This window comes from Rattus rattus, chromosome 10 (assembly GCF_011064425.1).
Source record: "Rattus rattus isolate New Zealand chromosome 10, Rrattus_CSIRO_v1, whole genome shotgun sequence".
Taxonomy (NCBI): Eukaryota; Metazoa; Chordata; class Mammalia; order Rodentia; family Muridae; genus Rattus; species Rattus rattus.
In genome coordinates, this window is record NC_046163.1 from 90,186,983 (window position 1) to 90,210,298 (window position 23,316).

Here is a 23,316-nt window from a genome sequence, read left to right on the forward strand (position 1 = left end):
ACAGTGCTGTGCTTAGAACTGGCTAAAAGCCAACCACTTGTCAAGGGTGTCACCTCCACGATGAGTTAGAAAGCTATGTATTGTCTCTCATCTGTTTTGGAACTAAGGTAATTCTGAAACATTGGTGACAGACTATTTAGTTTTACTGAGGTCAGGTGGAGGGACAGTGCTTTTGTGCACAGCTACCCTTAACTAACTTCAGCGGCCTTCCAAGAGGCACCGCTCATGCAGAATAACTTTTAGTGCAGAAGCAGCTGTACTGATCTGTGAAAACCAGTGCTGGTCAGATCAGGGTAAAGAGTCGGGAATTATCTGATACTATTTCAGGAAAAGAAAGATCATCACATCCCTTTTAAAAGTTTACTTCTAACTGAAAGCAAGGCTTTTTGTTTTTGTTTTTAGAAAAATGTCAAACATGCCAGTGCTTGCTGGATATTTATGTAGGGTATGGCAGCAGGGAGAGTTCTGCTTTCGACTCTCTTTTATCTTCTTTTCTGGGCTTGGGGACCTAAGCAAGAATGAAAGACAATACAGACAATACATAGCTTTCTAACTGTATTACTTAGTGAAGTGACTTCCCCTTTTATCAAAGATAATTTATCTGCAAATAGCATTAACAGGACAAAGAAAGCGATAAATGCTTACATTGTGTCGTATTTTTAATATTATATTACTGATTTAAGAAGACTGGAATACTGATAAATAAAGTCTCTGAATAATGATTTGAAAGTGGAATATTTATGCAAAGTAGGAAAAAGTCCAACTGTCACTTTAATGACACAATAGCATCAGCACGTTACTAACATACCTTACAGTGGGTTGTAGTAAGATGTATTTAACCTGTTTCACTGTTGTGGGGTTTTTGTTTTAGTTTTGGCTTGTATATGTTTTATTGTAGGAACAGTATACATTCTTAGCTATGTTGCCTTTCTTAACTTGTCTGTAAGTCTCTATGTAACCCAATTGCTATTGTGTATTAATGCTTTCTTGTTACCTCCAGCTTGCCAGCATCCAGTTCACCTATAATACTGATATAACTCAGTTCCGACAGCTCTGTTTGGATGACATCCGTAGGGCCTTTTTCCTTGTATCCTTTGCTGGTACTTTTAAGCTCTTCCAACCTCATTTTAATAAAGTAAGATGATATTGAAGGTGTTTCTGCATATTACTTAATAGTAGTGATTGAAGCTGTTATGAGTTTTCCACATACATAATTCTCATCAAAATTTTGAGATGGCAGGTGCTAGGCATTCATCTCAAGGATAGAGTGCTTGCTTAGCAAGCACCAAGCCCTGGGTTCAACCCTTACAAGTGCAAAGACTTATTAGCTATAGGAAAGTAACAGTGCAAACATGTATATGTTCACCATCCAGTGTCTTAGCAGTGAAGAGCTTTTTCACATATGCACATAATCCTTAAAAAATAAAATGTTAAAGCTAAACCTGAATTCCTCTTTCGACTCTTAACTCCTGTTCAATTTCTCCTGCCCTAGAAGAAGTCATTAGGAGTTTGCATTCTGTGTGCTTTCCTGAGACTTGTTAGGTCATACCTGTCTCATGGCTCTGGGCCCATCAGAGGGATTACTGAGCATTACAAGTTTGAAAGACACATGATGAAGCCTCAGCTCAGAGGGACCTACTGGCCAGCTGCAAGAAATTCATAGGGGATTATTCCCTTTTTTAAATTTTTACTTAAATTTTCAGCTCTACTGAAGTAAAAGTGATAAACATTGGAGGTGTATAACTGATACATTGACATACACTACAGAATGATGATGTAAAGTAATTAGCACATCCTCACCTGTTCAGCCGCACCTGTTCAGCCGCCATTTGCATTCCATCCCTCCTTTCGTTACTCCCTCCCTCACAGTTTTCTTCCCATCCTTCCTCTTTCCCTCCTGCCCATTCTTCCTTGTGAGAATAATTAAATCCTACTGTCTTAAGCAGCTTTTAATAGTTTATTAACTATTGCTGCACTGTTCCTTAGCTGTCCAGACCTTACCTATGATAATAGGTCATTGAAACTTTTGTCCTTTGACCATCTTCTTCTTTGCCCCTCTTCCTAGTCTTTGTAGGAAGTTTACTGTCTTCTGCAACTGTTCGTTTCCTTTTCTTCATTTTTTGTATCTCTCTGTTCTCCTTTTCTTCCTTTGCCTGATCTTGAACCCTAGTTTCCTGTCTTCCTCCTTAGCCTGCTTTCTTTGTGTGATGGCTGGCAGCCTTTCCTCTAGCACTGGCAGACACATTTCTCCTAACACATTTCCTCCAACAACCATTTCTCCAGCTCTGACCTCAGGGCCCCGTGTCCTTCATTTTCCTGAGAGCCACCATTTTCATGAGAGCCATGTCAACTGAGTGACAGCTGCTCCTGCCTGCCAGCCTCCTGCCTTTGACCTGGACCAGTGAACTAGCTCTGTAGACAGCCTCCTGCCTCTGTCTTCCTATACTTGTGTATCATAAATCACATGGGATTTTAGTATGTCATGTACCCAAACTGTTTGCTTCTAATATTATCTCCACAAAAAGGTTAAAGTTCAAAGTTTTTAATTAACATATTAGTAGTCTATATTCATCTTCTTACTGTGTCTAGCCATGAGTCATTAGCTCTTACCACATCTATCTATTGTTTGATGACAATATAATCTAATTTTCTACTATGTCTACCAATTTTACCAGCATATCTAATTCACTTTAAGATAATTTCACTCACATTTGTGTTCTTAATACCTACCTCTGTTTCAGACAGGTACTAGACAGTAAATGTTGGTTGGTTAGGTAGGAGCTCAGCAGATGGCTACATGGATACCTTCATGGCTCAGCTGCCGGCTTAGATGCTGCCTTTTCACCACTAGTCATGATTTCCCTGCAGTTTCATGCCAGGTCTCTGTGCCATGTATGCTGTTAAAAGATCTTATTTTAATAAGAGTCAGGCAGCGTTTTGAGTACTTTACCAGCAGTAAGTCCCAGACACTAATGGGATTGATACGTAATGCAAATCACAGTTCAAGAAATGTAGCCTGCAAGATGGCGCAGCAGGTAAAAGCTGTGAGAGTGTGTGTGTGTGTGTGTGTGTGTGTGTGTGTGTGTGTGTGTTGTGTTGCTTAGTTTTTGTCAATTTGGCACAAGCTAGAGTCCCTGGGAAGAGGGAACCTCCTTGAGGAAGTGCCTCCATCAGATTGACTGTGGGCAAGCTGGTGGACAGTCTCTTGATTAATGACCCAGCCGGTGCCACCTCTTAGCTGGTGGCCCTGTTTGTATATGGAAAGCAGGCTGAGCAAGGCATGACTAGCTAGGCAGTAAGCAGCATTTCTCCATGGTCTCTGCGTCAGTTCCTGCCTTATCTTCCCACAGCGAAGTACTCTGATACCAATGGTAAACCACATAATCCCTTTCCTTCCCATTACTTTATCACAGCAGGGTAATTAATACACTGTGTCAGCTCAGTGGCCTGAGGCTAGTTCTCAGAGCCCACTGCAGAAGGAGAGAGTGGACTGCAAAGCTGTCCTTTAACTTCTACACATTGTCTGTGAGTATCCTGCGCCCATGCTCATGTACACATATACATACAAATGATAATGATAATAATAATAGTTCAATACATGTTTTAAATGATTATCTGTCGAGTTATTCTAAAGTCTACTTCTATAGAGAGCCTTTTGAAGAACCTGTGTGAGTTTCACATGTGGAGGGCACGTGATGAGTAGATGTAAATAAATCCATCTTGTAGCTGAAAATGTTTGATGTTCTAGGCCTACATCCTTTTGGAAAGTCATGAGCGACAACTGCAGGCACATTGACTGTTGATGCTTGAGAAAAGCAAAGTTGGCTTCTCAGTGACCAGCAACTCCGTGATCCTAAACAGTTTTCAGACCTTTGTGGTGTGCTCACCGGGGTGCTCTCACCACCCCTTTCAAACAACTCGTGATGATTAAACAGATACAAAAGCAAATGCTTTTGTGATAGAATTGACTTTTATTTTCCTAAATGAAAAAGATCTTAACAAACACATGCTTTGGCTAAAGTGGAAAGAAATAGGCCTGAACTCACGTTCTTCCACTTGAAAGATTGTCTTGACAATTAAGCAAGAATAAATGATATGAAAAGAAAGAAATTGTATGAATTCTGAGTTGTGTTGGTATTTCCTTAACTGTCTGTAGGTTTTCTTTTTATTAACTGCATTTTTTGGAACTGGAAATATAGCTTCTATTAACAGGTAATTTTTTAAATATTTACTTGGTGTGTGTGTGTGTGTCCGTCCCTTAGAAGAGCAGCAACTGCTCTTAACTGTTGAACCATCTCCCCAGTCCTTTTTCTTTGTTTTATATTAAAAAATGTGATGGAGTATAATATAATAGATAATTAGGAGATTAGCCAAGAGAGAGACCTAGTTTGTTCATTCTACTATAATATAATTTTAGCAAGAGTTGATTTCAGAATGACTGAGTGTCCTCTTAACAGAATATACCTTTGGTTTCAGTGTGAATTCTAAAATCTTTACTCTTTCTTTTACCATTGTCCAGCTTTGACCTTGCCTCTGTGTATTGCTTTCTGACTGTGTTTAGTCCTTTCATGATGGGAGCGCTCATGATGTGGAAGGTTAGTTTTCTAATTCTATTTTTTGCATTAAATGATTAATTTAAAGATTGTGATACTAAGTTTGTGTGACATGTGACATTAAGATTGTAAAGTTATTGTCATTATAACAGATAGTCTTTCAGTCTTGGCACTAATGGAGGCAGCCCTCTAACCCTTGCTTCCAGAGATCATTAATCTTTGCTTTATTCTTAAGGCTGTTTCACTACAAAAGAATTAAGAATTCTGTTAGCCCAAGAAAATCCTGTCATAGGTAATTGAAGGCTGCCTGGGACCTGTGATTGAAACTACAGTGATGCTAAAAATGATGAGGTTCCCTGACTCCATGGGTCTCCACCTACAAGATGGCCCCTGTGTTCTCCTCGTTTCCATGTACCTAAAGCTAATGAATCCTTTCAATAGATGTCTAATTGATGTCTTTTTAATATGTCAGGCACCAGCTCAGTGTTTGCAGTATCAATGTAGTTATACGTTCAGGTTTCTAGAGATCAATGTTTCATTGGAATACAGTTCGTCATCATTAGTATTATGATATTAGTTGCCTTTCTGTTGCTATAATAAAATACCCTGACAGAAAGCAAGTTAGGAAGGAAAGGGTTTGTTTGGTTACAATTCCAGAGACGACACCATCTGTCATGGAAGGATGGTACAGAGCAGAAGCGTAAATCCAGCCTGGCAGTCAGGATGCAGAGCGATCACATTTCACCTGCACACAGGAAGGAGGGAGAGAACAGGAAGTGGAGCCAGACTGTAAACTCTCAAAGCCTGCCCCCAGTGATGCACTTCTTCCAGTAGGACTTGGCTATCTAAAGGTTCATAATCTTCCAAACAGTGCCAGCAGTACCCAGTGTCATACATGTGTCTGTGGGGAACAGTTCTCATTCAACCCAGTGTAGTTGTCACACTTACCTGGTCTGTCCACAGACTTCTCTTCTATAGTTCTTGGCACATTTTATGTAATTAGTATATATTTATTTTACTATTCAGATTCATAAGTAATAACTGTTGAAAGTGTATATCCTCTTAGTAGGAGTTTTCTTACTGCACCAGTTGTACTGTTTTACTACACTAATAGAAATGCAATTTAAAAAATGGTAAAAAGATATTTGGCATTTTCTCATGACCCATTCTCTAATTTCTATATATGTTTTCAAATTACTACATTTAGCATGAGTTTATATCATGACTAAAATAACCTTTTTAAACTCAAAAAGGCAATACTAAAATAGCTGAGTCATGTTCATGGTGTTACAGTATCTAATAACAAGTTAAGTCTAGAATGCTGTATATCAGAACAACAGGCTGTGTAACTAACTTGCTTTAGGCATTCTCCTTCATATATTCTTGGAAACATGAACATTGTCATGACTCAGTAGAATATGTCACACAGTGCAAAATTTGTAGATTTTAGTTTGAAATACATGTTAATGTTTGCTGTTATTCTTTGTGTGTTGTTAGTTTTTACATCTGTTCTCAGTCTCCTATGTGCCAGTTTCATGTTCTCTCTCTGTCTCCTGTACACGGGTGTATATGAGTTTTTGAGAGATTTCAGTTCATTCTATAAGCGGAACATGTTTCAGGTGCCTGTTACCAATGACATCATTTGTTGTTCTTTGAAACAGATTTTAATTCCTTTTGTTCTTGTGATGTGTGCTTTTGAAGCAGTTCAGATAACTACACAGCTGTCATCAAAAGGGTAAGATAAATGCTTAAGAAGCCCTGGGTTTCCCTACATTTCCTAAATGAGAGAATGTTTGAAGATATTTCATATGATTGCTATTAAAGCTTTGTAACACAAATTGTTTATTATAAAATTAAGAATTTTCTCACTTTTAGATTTCAGCTGTCATTAGAGGAAATTGGTTAATTCGGGCCTTTAGCAAACAAATATGCTTTCTTCGCAGTAAAGCATTAGAATGTTATTCAATCTAGTGAAGACTCTTTCTAGAAAATCATAAATTTTACATACTGTGTTAATTATTTGTCTCTTATGGCATAATGGAACCTATAAAAATGAAATGGGCTATCATTGCAATGTCTCTTGGCTTATTCCTTAAAAATATATTAAACAAGCTGAGTGTGATGACACACTTCTAATCCCAGAAAATGGGAGGCAGAGGCAGGTGGATCTCCGTGAGTTCAAGGCCATCATGGTCTACAAAGTGAGCCTAGGGCAGCAAGAGCTGTATAGAGAAACCTTGTCTCAAAAAACAAATAAAAAAATTATTAAGGGGCTGGGGATTTAGCTCAGTGGTAGAGCGCTTGCCTAGCAAGCACAAGGCCCTGGGTTCGGTCCCCAGCTCCGGAAAAAAAAAAAATATTAAACAGATTTGTTAACCTCATTTCATTTTATGTGGGTTAACATTAACTTTTCTGTGTGTCAATAATTTGCAAAAATACACATTGACAAATGTATGCAAAAGATTCTTTTTTTTTTTTTTTATTAACTTGAGTATTTCTTATATACATTTCGAGTGTTATTCCCTTTCCCGGTTTCCGGGCAAACATCCCCCTCCCCCCTCCCCTTCCTTATGGGTGTTCCCCTCCCCACCCTCCCCCCATTGCTGCCCTCCCCACAACAGTCTAGTTCACTGGGGGTTCAGTCTTAGCAGGACCCAGGGCTTCCCCTTCCACTGGTGCTCTTACTAGGATATTCATTGCTACCTATGAGGTCAGAGTCCAGGGTCAGTCCATGTATAGTCTTTAGGTAGTGGCTTAGTCCCTGGAAGCTCTAGTTGCTTGGCATTGTTGTACATATGGGGTCTTGAGCCCCTTCAAGCTCTTCCAGTCCTTTCTCTGATTCCTTCAACGGGGGTCCTATTCTCAGTTCAGTGGTTTGCTGCTGGCATTCGCCTCTGTATTTGCTGTATTCTGGCTGTGCCTCTCAGGAGCGAGCTACATCCGACTCCTGTCGGTCTGTATGCAAAAGATTCTTAAGTTTTGGGATATGTCTGAATCTATCAGTCTTCAGCATTCAATATTCTGAAAGAAAAGTTGTTAACCAAGTATTTACTTTTTTTAAACCCATAAAATAACCTCACCAGAGATTCTCCACACAGAAGATTCTCCACACAGTGATTCTCTACACAGAGATTCTCCACACAGAGATTCTCCACACAGAGATTCTCTGAAACACATTTATAAATAGCAGTTTTCTAAGTGAATCAAGCTGGCACATCAGTGCTAAAAGGATGAGTAGTTTTAACATAAATCTGATGTTTTCTTGATGAGCTTCAGCTAGAACTCAGTTTAGCATGCTAGTATATATATACGCTATACATTTTTCCTAAAAAGATTTCCTTCTACTGCTTAGAAATAGTGACAATCTTATTCTTAGTTGAAAAGAAAGTGAGCTTTGAGGATATTTACATGAACTTCATAGTGAAAAATGACTCATCGTATCATACAAATGACAGTTGAGATGCAACAAAAACTAGTAAGCAGCATAGCATGCCTGCCTGCACCTCTGTTAGTAGACCACGTTTTCAGAGGGAAATTTAAGTAAGCCTTGTGTAAGAGGAACTGAGGGCAGTGGAATGGACAGAAGGCTCACCGATGTGTGTGCTGTATACATGCATTTGTGTGCATTTGTATGGTAATTCTGTGCTGAGAATAATGTAAGGAAACCCTGAACACAGAGACCTGAGGTGGAGGTGTCGAAATCAAAGGCTTTAAAACATATCTTCTCTTTTTGCCTTTAAGCCCTGAAAGGCATTGACTCTCCCCGGTGTTTCAGAAGCTCCCCATGTTTAATGTGCCATCCATTGAACTCAGTGAATCATCATCCTAGTGCCAGATAACTTTGAATCTCTTTTCTTTACCTCACCATGGAAGTCAGGCTACAACTTCCCTCACTGCTCATCTGCTCCTTAATTCTCCCTCATGCCTTCCCTCCTCCCTTTTGACCTTCATAGTTACTTTAGTTTTGTTGCTAAACATCTTCAAGTGTTTAAAAGTCTAGGGATAAAGGAAGCTTTACTTCCATCCTGGTTGTTTATTATACCCACACCGCCAAAATGTAAGTTGAGTGTAACACACCAATGAGCTGACTACCTCCATTTCTCCTTACCCACTCTTTAAAATATATATTAGACAAAGTGAAGCAGAAAAGCCATGCTAGCATAATTTTCTTATACATGACTCCAGATGAGCTTTTCTGATTGCCATTTATTTGTCTTGTTCCTCAGTCTCCATAACTGGGACGGATCATCAGAAAGCTTGCTTATTTTGGATAGAGGCCATAAAATGGCACATGGCTGTGAAGGTTCCCTCATAGAGGATGGGCTAAGGATGCGTGGGGCTGTGAGCAATAAGGGTCTTCCTTAATCTCCCGACTTCCCTGAGGATAGTGTTCTAATGTGTTTGAAAGGTGTGCCTATTACACTGATGTAAACCTTTCTTTACTTTTCAGCCTTTTTCTTGTCGTTCTTGTCATATCAGACATCATGGCTTTGGTAAGGCACAATTGCATATTTGGTATAAGTAGGATTGGGAAACCTAAGTTCCATGTCTATTGAGTTGGGAGAAATACGAATATATTTCTGTACATGAAATCTTTATGTACTGAGTTCTAAATGATGGCTGTTTACATAGGTACTTATGCAGAAACTCTTTTTAAATTGTCAAATTCTTTTCTGCTACTTGACTTAGTCAGGCTGTCATTTCATGCTTAGACTTTCAGGTTGTTCTCATTTGTGTCTGAAATGAACCTTTCATAGATTAACAGAAGAATCCAATTTCAGATTTAGATACGCCATCACTCATTTTTCAAATATGGATTTTTTTTTTTTTACTTTATTTTATTTTATTTTTTTTTAGTCTTCTCGGATTAACAAGGAAAGAAAAAGGAGTGAGTGAATGAATAGGGAAATGCAGCTTTATCAGCTGGGAAATGTTCTCAGTTAATAGCTGTAATCAGTGAATTCTAAGTAAGGAACTTACAGGTAGTGTTGTTCATATATGTCTTAACAAAGAGAGTCTGCCTTGGGTGTTTGAGGAATTCTCATATCTACTCCCAGGCTTGGTGATTCTCTGGAAGCCCTCACAGAACGTGCTGAATCCTCCTATGGTCTCAGTTCTGGCTTACGGCAGTGAGATCATATACATAAGTCAGCCAAAGGAATCTCTGTGTCAAGTGGAGTGCAGAGTTCTCCTGTTTTCTCCAGTGGAGTAAGGACAGCTCTATCCCTCAGCACAAAGTACGGCAGTACACGCGGAACACTGCCAGCCTACACTTTCCTTTCCTTTTTATGGGTCTTGGTCAACAGAGCACACTTGGCCTGACTGATCATTAATCTCCAGACCTTTCAAGGGTTGAAATCACACCATACTCCCCAAAGATCGTATCATAGATCATATTTTAGACTGGCAACCAGTACCTCAGGCAAAATGCTTCATCAGGCATTCCAAGGGCCTAGAAATCACCTCTCAGAAGCAGAGAGCAATGCCTCTTTTAAGGTATGACTAATACCTTACTATATATCTACCAAGTGTTTTCCCAAATCTGATTGCTGGCCCCTTGATACTAAGTATTTAGTAGTTTTCTTAAATTGATCACACATGATGCTAGAAATCATCATTCAAAAATGACAAATAGGTTCGAATAGATGAGACTTGAATGTTTCTGGCTGATTTTGTGTGAAGAATCAATCACTCAGTTTAAGGTGAGAAACTGTCTCTGACCCAGCTTTATTGGCAGGAATAATTTTATTTCCTTGTTTATTTTTCATGAACCTGCTAAACTTTATCTGGCTTCCTAGTTTAACAAACTAGTTCCTTTGCCCAGAAACAACTTCTCCCCTCCCCCCTCCCCCCCCTCCCCCTCCCTCCTCCCCCTCCCCCTCTCTAGTTTTGTCTTTCTACTTTTCACTTAGATTTTACCTTCCTCTGTTTCTGTATTTCACACACACACACACACACACACACACACACACACACACACACACACACGCATGCATTTACACACATAATACAATGAATGATTCAGTAGATTACTCACTCATCTTTTGGGGAAATTTTCTCTAGACCCTGGCAGTGAATGTTGTTGAGAATAGGACACACTTTAGCAAGTTTGTTGATGGTCAGATGATGGAGTTTCAGTTCGATCTTTGGCATTTTCAATATTTTTATTACCGTTGGTTGGTTTTATTACTCTCAAACACCATTTTGTGTTCATTTGATTGAATCTTAATTTCATTTGTGGCATTTGGGCAATTGCGTATTTGTTACAAACAGAAGTTGCAGTTAAGGGTATATCCTTGTGGATTCTGGGCAGAAAATGATTCCAGGGGGTCAGAAATGTCGAATATTCACCCCCAAAACAACTTTGTTTATAGATTGCAACTGAATAGTCTTTGTTTTAATGAATTCATATTATCTTACAGCATTTTTTCTTCTTGGTCAAGGATTCTGGCAGCTGGCTTGATATTGGAACAAGGTACTGTATTGTACACAGGCACACACTTCCTACAAGTGGTTGATACAGGTGCAGTACAACTTTGAGACGTGTACAGGAAGTCGCATAAATCTTATAGCTCTGAGTTGGGATGCCTTTTTCTAATTAACGATAGGAACACATGGGCAGGTATTTTCATGGGATGCTGTGGGCTAGGAGGATGGACGTTTAGAGTGGAGAGAACTGGGCAGCAGGAAGATATAAGAGGGAATCCTGCATCTGGTCTCAAAGTAACTCCAGTGTCCTTGTGTGTTCTTATGATCTCACAGTTGCTCCTTGGAAAAGTAAGGCTATTCAGGCTACACTGTGACTTTTATGTGTTGGTGTAAATTTCATACTGTCATTATCTGCTGAGGTCCTGCTTGGCAGTTGGGTAACTGAGGAAGGCAATGAGGATAACATGGGCAGGTACCAAATGCTGATGATTTCTGGCTGTTTAACTCTTGCTGATAGCAGCAGGGGAATTAAGAAAAGAAACTTTGTTACTTGGGCTCTTTTCTGTTTGACTCATAGGCCTGTCCCTCTTCAGGTGAGAGGCTGAGAGTCCGTTAACTCTTCATGAGCCAGAAAGAAAAGAAAAGAAAAGAAAGTCTGCCCACACACAAACACACACATACTGGCTGAAGAGGAAAGGGGCTACACTACCACTTTATTGCTATTCTTAGTTTTTATATCCTCTCAGGACAATTGATCACATGGTTTTTAGAGCATTTTTACATTCTGTGAGTTCATAGTAAGTTTAAAGCACTAGTTCATGTCAGGTGGGGAAGACTCAAGGAGTTTCAACAGAATTGTTTACGTGTCTTTCCATTAAGACTAGTACCTGGCTAAACACTCATTTTCTATCTTCTAGCTCCATAAGTTCATTAGACATTTAAAGCAATAGTTTTTAATGTCATAAATTAGCACAGTTTTGTCAAGACAAATCATCTACCTTGTGCCTTATTATTTTGAAGTCTTGTATAATAAACTAGTCCATTTATTTTCTGTTGTTGCACCTATAATAAATTGCCCATTCCCAGTTTATGACCTTTAGTTACCAGATAATGGCCTCATTCCTAACCTAGAAGGAATGTTTTCCTTGATCATAAATTTGTTTCAAGCCTGTTTTCTTTCCCCAGTGCAATTAGCCTATGACAAATGAAGATTTACAGAACTCTATTTGTAGCTTTTATTCTATAGGGAGCTTGAGATTACTTGTATCAATTTAGGAGTTCTATAAAATCATTATGAGAAATTATGAAATCATCAATTCATCTACAGAGCATTACTACATGAAAGTACATCTTCATATTGATTCTGCAGGAGATCTGCCCAGTAGGGTGGACGGATGCCCAGGAATTATTAGGCTATGTAACAGTGGCACGAAAAGCATGTCAGTAGTGAGAAGCAATCCTGGGCTGAAGTCTCTGGGGACTTTGCCTCTAGAGTGCACCCATCACAGCCATGCAAAATGGTGGGTCATCTCCAGAAACTTTTTTGCTTTCCACAGCCTTTTCAAGATGACGTCTGAACATCGTAACATGCTGTTCATCTAAAACATGATGTGAGCAAGTCAGTTTCCTCCTTCCTGAGTCTGATCATCACTTGCACTGATATATTCTTCTTTCTGAGAAGAAGAAAGCAAAATCGATCCTCCTACTTTTTGCCCCCAAATGGATTCTGAGATTGTTTTATAAACTGATTTTATTAGTTAATATTTAGTCACACTTTGAGCTCCTAGGAATTTCTGTGGGTTTGTATAAGAGTATACATTAGACATCCCTCTCAAAGCTTCCAGCTTGTACCTATCTGCCTTTCCAGATACACTACTCCCTGAGCCCTGGGATCTGATGTGAGCTACATAAAATCTAGGCCTAGTGACAGGTTTCTAATGCACATGTGAGCAGCACTAACTGAACTTAGTGGGTTATAAAAAGAAAGTGGATTTGAATTTAGGAGAGAGAGGTGGGCATGAAGGGAAGATTAGAAGTGGGAAATGAGGATAAGTATGGTCTTATTTCATGATATACTAATATGGAAAAGGAGGGGGAAACACCTGACATAGTGACATGTGCCTGTGATGGGGACTCAGCTGGATGGTCCTGGGTCTTGTTGGCAGCTAACCTCACACAATCCATTAGTTACAGGTTCAGTGTGAGACTCTGTGTGAAAAATACAGTGGAGAACAATAGAGAGAGACATCCAATTCTAAACTCTGACTTCTGCACATACATATGTACATGTGTCATGTGTGTGTGTATGTATTCATACCCACATGTACATGAACATGCATACCACATACAATCTCATATATATATATGAGGGAGAGACATAGCTCTGTGACTTGGCCACTCAATTTTTAGGTATTTATCTAAGAGAAGGGAAAATGTGTACAGAATGATTTGTATAGGAGTTTTTGTAGCAACTTTGTTCATTAAACCTGTTATGAATACATGAGTGGATAAATTGGTTCTGCTGCATCTAGACAGTAGATGACTACTTGCCAGTGAAAACATGATTGATTGACTCAGCCTCATAGACAGATTTCAGAAACTACAGTTACTGAAAGTGACCAGATATGTAGGGGTGTAGAGTATATTGTTTCTGTTATATAAAATTCCAATCTGTATTTCCAGAAAGCTAATCAATAATTCTGGAGTCTGAAGGGTGTGGGGTTGATTCAGAGGGACATGTGGGAGCTTCTGAGGGAATGGAAGTATTCTAGAAGTCTTGAAAATGATGGTGGCTACATGGGTGTACCATCTGTCAACACTCAGCTATTGGACACTGAAAATAGTTCTATTTTCTCACACGGAACTTTTATCTCAAACTCAGTTGATAAAGAAAAACAGAACTAAGATAACTGCGTGAAATTGAACTGAACATGACATAAGTTAAATCCTCTTTTCTCCTATCAGGATCATAAATTCTTTTTAATTGATGTTCAATAAATAGAAGCATGAAGATACTAATTCATGCTAGGGAGGACACCACCTTCTAAAAGATCTCCAGAGAGAACTAGACTTGCTGCTCTGAGAAGTGAGAAAGAAGAAATGACAGCTTTACTGATTGCTGGTGCTTTTTCTCATCTGCTGCTTAGTAATTCATTTCCTGCTGAAGTGAAGAGTCCTTCAGTGGCAGTGGAAGCAGGAAGCAGAAGTTGGCCTGGGTCACTTTGAAGCTTAGTTAAAAAGGGGGAGACGAGTGTGCAGCATTTGTATTGGGGACACTGTCACACCCTTCATGAAGACATTGTATTTTCATTTCATTATTATCATTAATGGGTGTGAGGAATATTATAGTTAGAAGAAGTGAACATCCCTTAGTTCATCCCATCTGATTATCCTCTTTCAAAGTAAGTTTCTGAAGGCAATGGAGGAGTCCACGTGCTATGCAGAGAATTGCCCATAATTCAGAGTAGGATTGTGCATTGCAATTCACACCCCTTCTACCCAAAGTTGGTTATTAATGACAGTTTTCAATGAGAATACAAAAAATAAATGAGGATGTGGTGAGGGAAATGGTTCTTTGTTGATAGAAAGATAATTTAGTATAATCACTAAGGAATCCTGAACAGTGGTTCCTCAAAACTAAAACCAGAATCAGTATATGACATGTACCCCAAAAGGGTATGGCGAGGAATTCGGTAAAACACTGGACTACTGGGCAAAGAAATTATTTGATTTACTCCACCTTTTGAAACACTGACCACAAAATAGATGACATACTGTCGGTCAAGAATAGGAGATAGCTAGCTGGGTGGCTGTTGTGGAACACATGTTGGTGCTATGGGGTAGAGTAGCAAGTCAAAAGGTGACAAAAGCCTAAACTATGAACAAGATTGAGAGAACTGGTTGATGACCAAATGAAGTGGAAGTAAAGAGAGGACTCACCAGTGAGTCCTAGATTGTCTGTCTCAATGGGTGAATGGAGGTGGACCTGCTGAAGTAAGGTGTAGGAGATAAACAGCTGGATCTCAGGTATATTGAATTTGAGAGTCCTCAGATTATATCGGACCCAAGTTAAGAAATTTCAGAAGCTCTTTGTTATGTTTTTTGGATTAGAAAAGTGAAGTGTGTAAAGTAACGGCTGTTCTTTCCATAGTGAGAAGTGGATTGGTAAAGTGGGACAGGAGAATTATTGCAAAAGCAAGTCTGCAGTAGAAAATCCAGGTGGTTTCCAAGGAGAACTCTTTCATAGTAAAAAAGTTTCTTATTTTGATGAAGTCCAGTTTTAGTGTTAAGAACAAGACTTGTTTAGTGTTTAGTATCAAAACCAAGAACTCTTTGCTTAGCTTAGGTCTTAATGTCTTTACCTTAGTTTGTTTTCTAAAATTGTTACATGTTTGTATCCAAGTCCATGGCCTACTTTAGCTAGCCTTGTGTCAAGTATCTGAATTGCTGAGTAGCTCTATCAGGTGTGTGGTTTGCACTCTTGGGCAGAGTAAGGGAAATACATATTTACATCAGAGCTTCTCTACTTTGATTTCATTTGCATTCAAACATTTTTAAATATTTTATTTGTGTGTGTGTGTGTGTGTGTGTGTGTGTGTGTGTGTGTGTTCAAACACATGTGTATGAGTGCATGAGCATGTTTCTGTGTGTGGGCACTAATGACATAGCATAAGTGTGAGGATCAGAGGACAACTTGTAGGAGTGAGTTTTCTCTTTCTACTATGTGCATGCCAAGAGTGGAGCTGCAGTTGTGAGGCTCAGTACTGAGTGCCTTTATGTACTGAGCCATCTCCCCACCCTCAATTCAAACATAATTTAAATTTTTTTCTCAAAACTGAGTCTTTGAGCTGGACATGGTGATACATCTCTAAAATCACAACACTTGAGATAGGGAAGCAAGAAAATCATGGGACCATCCTGGGCTAAATAGAAAGTTCTAGGCAACTTGGGCTACACAATGAGATCCTGATTTAGTACATCAAAAAGGGGAAAAGCATAGCTTTAACTCATGGATTATATGTAAATATGTTATTTCCAAATATTAATTTATTGTGAGGTAGTCAGACAAATTATCTGTATGATTTCAGTTCTTACAAACTTGTTGACGCTGGTGTTGGTGCTTCTAGTAAGCATGAGCATTAAAAACAACCATGTTCTGCTACTCTTGAGGCTTAGAGTTCTATAGCTGTAAGGTGCTGTTGGCTGATGGTGTTGTTGACTCCTGTATCCTTGTTGACTGCATTTTGTTCTCCCAGCAAATACTGAGAAAACAGTGTCTTTACTTTCTGTTATTAATATAGCCATTCATTTCTTTTGTTACTGTTTACATGATACACAGCTTGAGCACTCCTAATTCCCAAGTATGGAATGTTCCAAAATCTGAACTTTTGAGCACCAGCATCATGCCACTGATGGAAAATTCCATCTCTGGCTTTATAGGACAAGATGCAGTCAAAACAGAGGCACACTGAAAGTACTGTGTGTGGTGGTTTTAATAGGTATGGTCCTCATCAACTCATCTGAATGCTTGGCACTATTAGGAAGTGTGGCCTTGGAGTAAGAGTGGCATTGTTGGAGCTAGTGTGTCACTGTTGGGGAAGGCTTTGAGATCTCCTATACTCCAACTACCCCTATGTGGTACACGGTACCCTTCTGCTCCCTGCAGATGAAGATGTAGAACTCTCTGGTCCTTCTACAGCACTATGTATGCCTGGATGCTGCCATGCTTTTCAACCAGTCATAATAACAGACTGAACCTCTGAAAGTGTCTCCAATTAAATGTTTTCCTTTATAAGAGTTGCCTTGATGTCTCTTCACAGCAATTAAACCCTAAGACACTGTGTAAAAGTCATCTCCAGATGTATGCAAGCAAATGAATCTGATGGTGTGATGGTTTCTATGTGCTTGACCCAGGGAGTGGCACTATTAGGAGGTATGGCCTTGTTGGAGTAGGTGTGTCATTGTGGGCATGGGCTTTAAGACTCTTATCCTAGCTGCCTGGAAACCAGTATTCTGTTAGTGGCCTTCAGATGAAGATGTAGAACTCTTAGCTCCTCCTGTACCATATCTGCCTGAATGCTGCCATATGCCTGCCCTGATGATAATGAACTGAAGCTGTAGGCAAGCCCCAATTAAATGTTTTTAATAGAGTTGCTTTGGTCATGGTGTCTGTTCACAGCAGTAAAACCCTAATCCTAACATGGTTAGAATTAGATCCCATCCATAAGAGAGCTCATTTATATATGTGCAAGGGACATGGCCTGCATTTTCTTCATCTTGCTACTCTTCACCTGCTGTTTAATCATTGTAACTGAAGCATCTTACAAACAGCATATGTTTTAGTAATGTTCTAATCACCTCTAGCAATCACTTATTTAGATAATATTGAATGTGATTAACAACATCTACAGCTTTAGTTGGCTACGTATTTTGATTCTGCTCTGTCCTGTATTTTGTTTGGATGTTTTCTGGCACCCCATTTTTACTTGTCTATAGTACTTTCTCCTGAATCTTTTCATGTGGCCTTTTAAGTGGTTGGTTGCTCAAGGTGTAGTATGTATGCCCAGCTACTCACAGTCAGATAGTGCCATTTTACTAGTTTGAATCCTTCGACATCTTGCTATCACCTCTGATTTATAATGCAACTGTCTTAGACTTAATCTCTCCCACTTGCATTTGAAACCCACCAGAGCTATCCTCTTCATTCAACTGTCAAATATAACTTAGAAAACTTAAGAGGTAAAGACACATATTTAGCTTCTTCTGTCGACTCAACACAGCTGGGAAGAAGGATCCTCAGTTGAGGAATTGCCTCCATTGAATTGACCTGGAGACATGTTAGCGAGGCAGTTTAATTACTATTTTCTATAAGAGGGACAGCTAACTGTGGCTGGTGTCATCCACAAGTAGGTAGGCCTGGGCTTGGTATGCCAGTAAACAGCATTCCTCCATGGTCCCTGACCTGTCTCAGATTCCTGTGTTGAGCTCCTACCCTGGCTTCCCTTGATGGTGGGCTGTAAGCTATAAGTTGAATTAAACCTTTGCCTCCCTGGATTGGCTTTGGTCAGTAATTATGCAGGGTTCTCTAGAAGAGTAGCACAAATACATGTGTTCATTGGTTAAAGTAGTCAGGCAGTTCTACAGGTAAAGCTCCTTACTCAGATGATTCTGACTTGGGACCAATTAACATTAAATCCAGCTTTAATGATGTTTTAGCACAGAAGGAAAAGCAGCCTAGGACTGCAAGCTTATTGTACCTATTTGCCTACCAAGTTCATTCATCACAATTTCAACACAGTACTCTTTATTTCATTTTAGTTATAGCTAGAGAATTTTCTGCAGATATTCTCTTAGTACAAGTATGAGTCATTAACTGCCCCCCTATTTTTTCTGTCACCTGAGAATATTTGGATTTTTCTTTCCATCAAGAAAAGGGGATGTTTTCATTGAATTTTGGGTGCCCCCCCCCAAGAATTTGAAAAGAGTATGCCTTTCTGGCCTCCATGTTTTCTCTCAGCTACATTCAAATTTTTTGTTTTACCGTGGGCATGTGTAAATTGCTTTGAGTTTATTCTGCTTCTGCAATCTATTAGATAAATGTCTTTGAGTGTTATGGAACTTCCCAGCTACTTTTCCTATGAGTATTCTGTTTCTCTTTTTTCTTTACCTTCTGGAACTCTAAAGAGTCATTAGATCTTGTATCATAGTCCCTAAGTCTTTGGGGAATGCACTTTGTGGTGTATATAGGGGAGAGGTGTGAACCTGTGCTATCTATATCTTTTGTCCTTATGTTTTGTTCCTAGGCTATCACATTCTGGCCCTTCCTAGAGTCCTCTAAGCTGCTCTCCCTTCCTGTCATGCTCTGACACTGTGGAGTAGGAGGCACAGGGAGGATGGATGGGGTTGAGTTCCCCATTGCAGACTGGTGAGATTCGCATCTAGGCACCAGGTTCTTGTGGCGTTTGATAAAGCAGAACGGTTACTGTATAGAAGTTGTCTGTGATCCAGGTAGTGATGACACACATCTAATTCCAGCACTTGAGACCCAGAGATAGGCAGATCTCCAAGTCCTGACTGCAGAATGAGTTCCAGAGCAGCAGGAATACACAAAGAAACCTGTTCTTAGAAAGTGAAAAAAACAAAAAATTTGTCTTCTTGGGCTGCCTTTTCTCTTGTGTGCCCCTTGACTAGAGAGAGGCTCTTACAGAGCTCATATTTCTGGCCAGGAGAGCTTTCTTTGCCTGTGCCTGCTGCATCCCTGTGCTGCTGCTTTCTTACAAATTAGGTTGGAGGTGTATGAGGCAAAAGGCAATCCAGGAACTCAGCTGTGGTATTCAGTGGCTCCACGAACCCTAGCTACTTCCCTGCTGCCCCTTTCCTGACCATAGAGTGTGCTTGCGCTTACTTTTATATTATGTCCGAGCTTTTAGTCTTACTTGATACAGGGAACAGGAAAGTGCATCTCTCTCTCTCTCTCTCTCTCTCTCTCTCTCTCCTCCTCTCTCCTCTCTCTCTCCCCCCTGTGTGTATTATGTTTCTGATTTTTTTGACACTCTATTTTCCTCAAATCTCTGTACCACAAGAAACTTTGGAAGACTGTAAAGTAAGATCAGTCTCAAACAGTCATCAGATACTGTTTAACAAAATGTTAACATAGCTCACTTAATTTTTGTCAAATTTTTTTTTAAAAGTGATCTTGTATTTTGGCATGAGTTTTTCAAAAGTATTACATTAAAATAAAAATATATAACCAGAGAAATGTTAATAAAGTTTCAGACATAGCATTCCATTGCCTTCTTTTTTATAGTAAAAATAGAGAAAGATTTAGAACTCTTACGGCAGAGTAGATATGGTCATTAGTTAAGGACCTGGGTTCATTTTCATAGGTCAGGAGTCTCCTCTGGAGCAGGCCTTATTTCTAAGGCTGTAGCCCTTGTTATTTCATCAGACACCTTTATTTCCTGTTTTAAATCAACTTTATAAGAAGGTCAGTCTGGAAGCAACTGTAGGTAAGAACCTCCAACCATGCCTTTCCAGAGCTAACCTTCACAGACAACTATCATTCCAGTTCCAGGTCCTGTCTAAAGACTATAACGTTGCCAAAAGAGAAACTCTTCACAGAGTAGAAGACCTTTTCTTCCTGGCTCTGAGGGGCCGTGCCTCACCACAACCAAAGCTAAATTAAAGCCAACACCTTAAAGTCTGGTGGCTTGCTCATCCATGGGCTGGACTTATTGGGAGTGTGAGAGGGACACCTCCCAGGCGTCTTCCTTCTGTCTACTTCCCTTTAGTTTCCTGAGTGAGCGGCCTGTTTATCTCCACTCATCAACTGCCTTCTCTCTCACACTAAGGCTGTCTACTTAGAGAAAATAGTGACGTTTCTTCCCCATCCTAGCCTGGTGTGTTATCTGCCAATGTTTTCCTCCCCTCTGATGAAGAATGTAAAACAGGCAAATCTACTGTTAAAGAGAAGTTGTTAAGTGTAACTGGTAGATACTGAAAACAGGTCCATTGTTGGTATTCACAGATTAGCTTGAGCAGTCCTGTACTAGTCATTGTGTGAAGCCTCTGCTGTTGGTATTCACAGATTAGCTTGAGCAGTACTGTACTAGAGTCATTGAGTGAAGCCCCTGCTTTACTCTAAGCCTGTCAGGGTCTTATAGCTTACATTTCTTTCCAAATATCTGATTTGATTATCAAACCATGTTCTATATAAACAATGTTTATGTTTAAAAAGAAGAAATTGGATCATTAGGTGAATAACTTGTAGCTTGATCCCTAACACCTACCTTAAAAAAAAAAAAAAAGCCAGGCATGGTGGTGTGAATACCTGTAATCCCAGAACTAAATTTGACTTTGAATAGTAGTCTTTCTTAGTAGCTGGAGTTTTGTTAAAGGACTTCAAAATGTGGGGAGTCGGTGGATACCATGTAGTCCAGAAGTTAGAGGCAGGGAACAGTGATTTTTCTGGAAGTGTTTGAAGTGAGTTTCTCTGATGGCAAAGTGTGAGTGCCACTAGTGAGAGTCAAAGGCATCTTTGTAATGCAGTGCCATTGCAGCAGCTCCAGGCGCTGTATCTGTCACCATCTTAGTCCAAGAATTATGTTGTTTGGGTTCTTAAATAATATGTAATTGGTGCACATTGTTTATTTTAACTCGTTTTCAGTAAACACATATTTTTTATGTTTTATTTAACTGATTTCTAGGTTTTTAATATTAGTATCTATTTTGTATGGGGCAGGGACAGAACATGTACATGTAGAAGCAAATGAGGTCAATATTAGGTGCCTTCCTCTACTGCTTTCCTCCACCTTAACTTTTGAGGCAAAGTCTCTTCTTGAAACTAGGTGAATGGAAAAAGAAAGAAAGAAGGACGACATGACTGGTCCTAGGTGTGGTGGAGGAGGATTACTGTAGGTTAAAGGGAGAACACAGCATGAGGATAAACATCTGAGAGAGTCAGCTGAACAAGATCCAGAGCTGGGCCATGTGAGGAGAAGGGGATCAGGGAGAGGGAAGACCCAGGAGACCAGGAGAGTAAAGGGCAGACAAAAGGGCCAAAACCATGTTGAACCAAAATGACTGGATTATACAGGGAAAGGCAACTGGGGGAAGAGCAGCCCAGCTCCTGGGTGGAGGAGTTTAGAGTAGGGGCTTGGTATGCCATCCACACCCTGGAACAGGCAGCGACTGGGAAAATGCTAGGAGAATCTGGTGGCCAAGTCCACTTTGATGTGTTAAATAGGCACCTCAATTAGCCATTTGTCCCAGGTTTGAGACTTAACAGCCCCACTTTTTAATAAGTAACAGTGGACGGTATAATCTTTTCTGATTGCTTCCTCCTGACATTGGAGCAGCTTTGTTGGGGATCTAAGAAAGCTGGAGTGCTGGCCAAGGCCAGGAAGAGCAGGCTGTTTCACTCATTATCCAGGCTCTGTGGATGTCTGGGACTGGAGAAGTGCAGACTACATTGGAGTAGTTTGTGAGTTTGGGCTATCTGGTGCTAGTGAAGTGCAGGAGAGAGACCAGACCAACTCCATCTTGGGTTCAGGCTCCATCTTAGAGAATCTGAACTCATGTTGAACTCAAGTTAAACACCAATCCTGACCCTAACACTGGTTTCCAGGTCACTTCCTAACAACCATCAATCAAAAGGAAAGCAGAAGTTACAGTTGTACCTTAAGATATTTACTTATGACAGTTTATAGTTTGACTCCCAGCACCAGCCAATCATTTTAAAGGGCAACAAATTCTATAATAGCCCCCCAGTCAGATGTCTGCCATCTGGAAACCCCCTTGCTTCTTTGCTTGCCTCTATAAATGCATGCTTGAAACTGGACTCGGGGTTTCACCCTCCTGTCCTGCTGCATCAGTGAGGACTGTGTGGCCCAAGCTCGAGCTTGAATAAAGACCCTAGTGCAATTGCATCGGAATCAGCTCCTTGGTGGTCTTTTGGGGCTCTCGCAACTGGCATAACACAGGCTTCTTTGGAGCCATCTGGAATGCAGGAGCTCAGATTGGTTGGAAATTCCAATGGGAGCAACTAGAGCTGGCGAGTTTGGAGCAGTTTGCAGTCTTTGGTTGATTGGAAATCTGCTGGAACAGATACATATTCAAGGGACAGAAAATAAAGTTAAGGAGTTTGGGGGAAATTTTTTTCAGATTTACATTTGGAATTTTTAGGCCTGTGATCCTGGTGGTAGGGGTGGGAAGTGCCAAGACCTGGGAGAGGGGAAGAGATCCTGCATTAGGGACTAGACAGGCAGGGAGACAGGCTGTGACTAACAGTACTTACGTGGAGTCCATTTGACCTGTGAAAGGTGGATCCAAATTGATTCTCTGAAGCTCACCAGGCTTTTGTTTTTTTAAGTTTATTAAAAGATATAAATTTTAGATATGCTAGCATTACTAACACTGCTTGGAACCTGTACAAAAATCCATATTATATACAAGGCAGCACACTCATGCCTTTGAGTCCTAGTAAAAGCTATAATAAAAGTGATTTTGGCTAAAAGCATTAACACTCTTTCCTACATCCTGAAGACTGGATATATTATAGATGTTTTTGGAAAAATGGGAAGCACTTTTAAGTCTATACTTAGAAGACAGCCAGAGGAAATTTAAACCTTTGAACGTGTGACTGTGATGATATTAATAGTACTTTACAAGAGCTAGAGTTATCAGAACGTACCAGAACTCCACTGATTGTTAAGTTCTGAGCTTTGGAAGTCTTGTTATAACAATAGCTTAGTGAGGGAAAGAAAGCTCTTTCACTTTTAATTTTGAAAATAAACTTTAAGTCACTGTCTTATTACCACTTAAGTTTTCACACCTT

At 39.9% G+C, this 23,316-nt stretch overlaps 1 protein-coding gene across 1 annotated transcript in view; it reads left to right on the forward strand.

Moving 5' to 3' along the window:
* Nucleotides 1-23,316, forward strand: part of Pign (phosphatidylinositol glycan anchor biosynthesis class N) — a 148,862-nt gene that overhangs the window by 121,221 nt on the left and 4,325 nt on the right. Inside the window, exons 25-30 of the mRNA XM_032914828.1 lie at nt 1,001-1,087; nt 4,157-4,212; nt 4,520-4,595; nt 6,215-6,288; nt 9,004-9,046; nt 10,976-11,028. Coding sequence (XP_032770719.1) covers nt 1,001-1,087; nt 4,157-4,212; nt 4,520-4,595; nt 6,215-6,288; nt 9,004-9,046; nt 10,976-11,028 — 389 coding nt within the window. The remainder of the gene's footprint in view (nt 1-1,000; nt 1,088-4,156; nt 4,213-4,519; nt 4,596-6,214; nt 6,289-9,003; nt 9,047-10,975; nt 11,029-23,316) is intronic.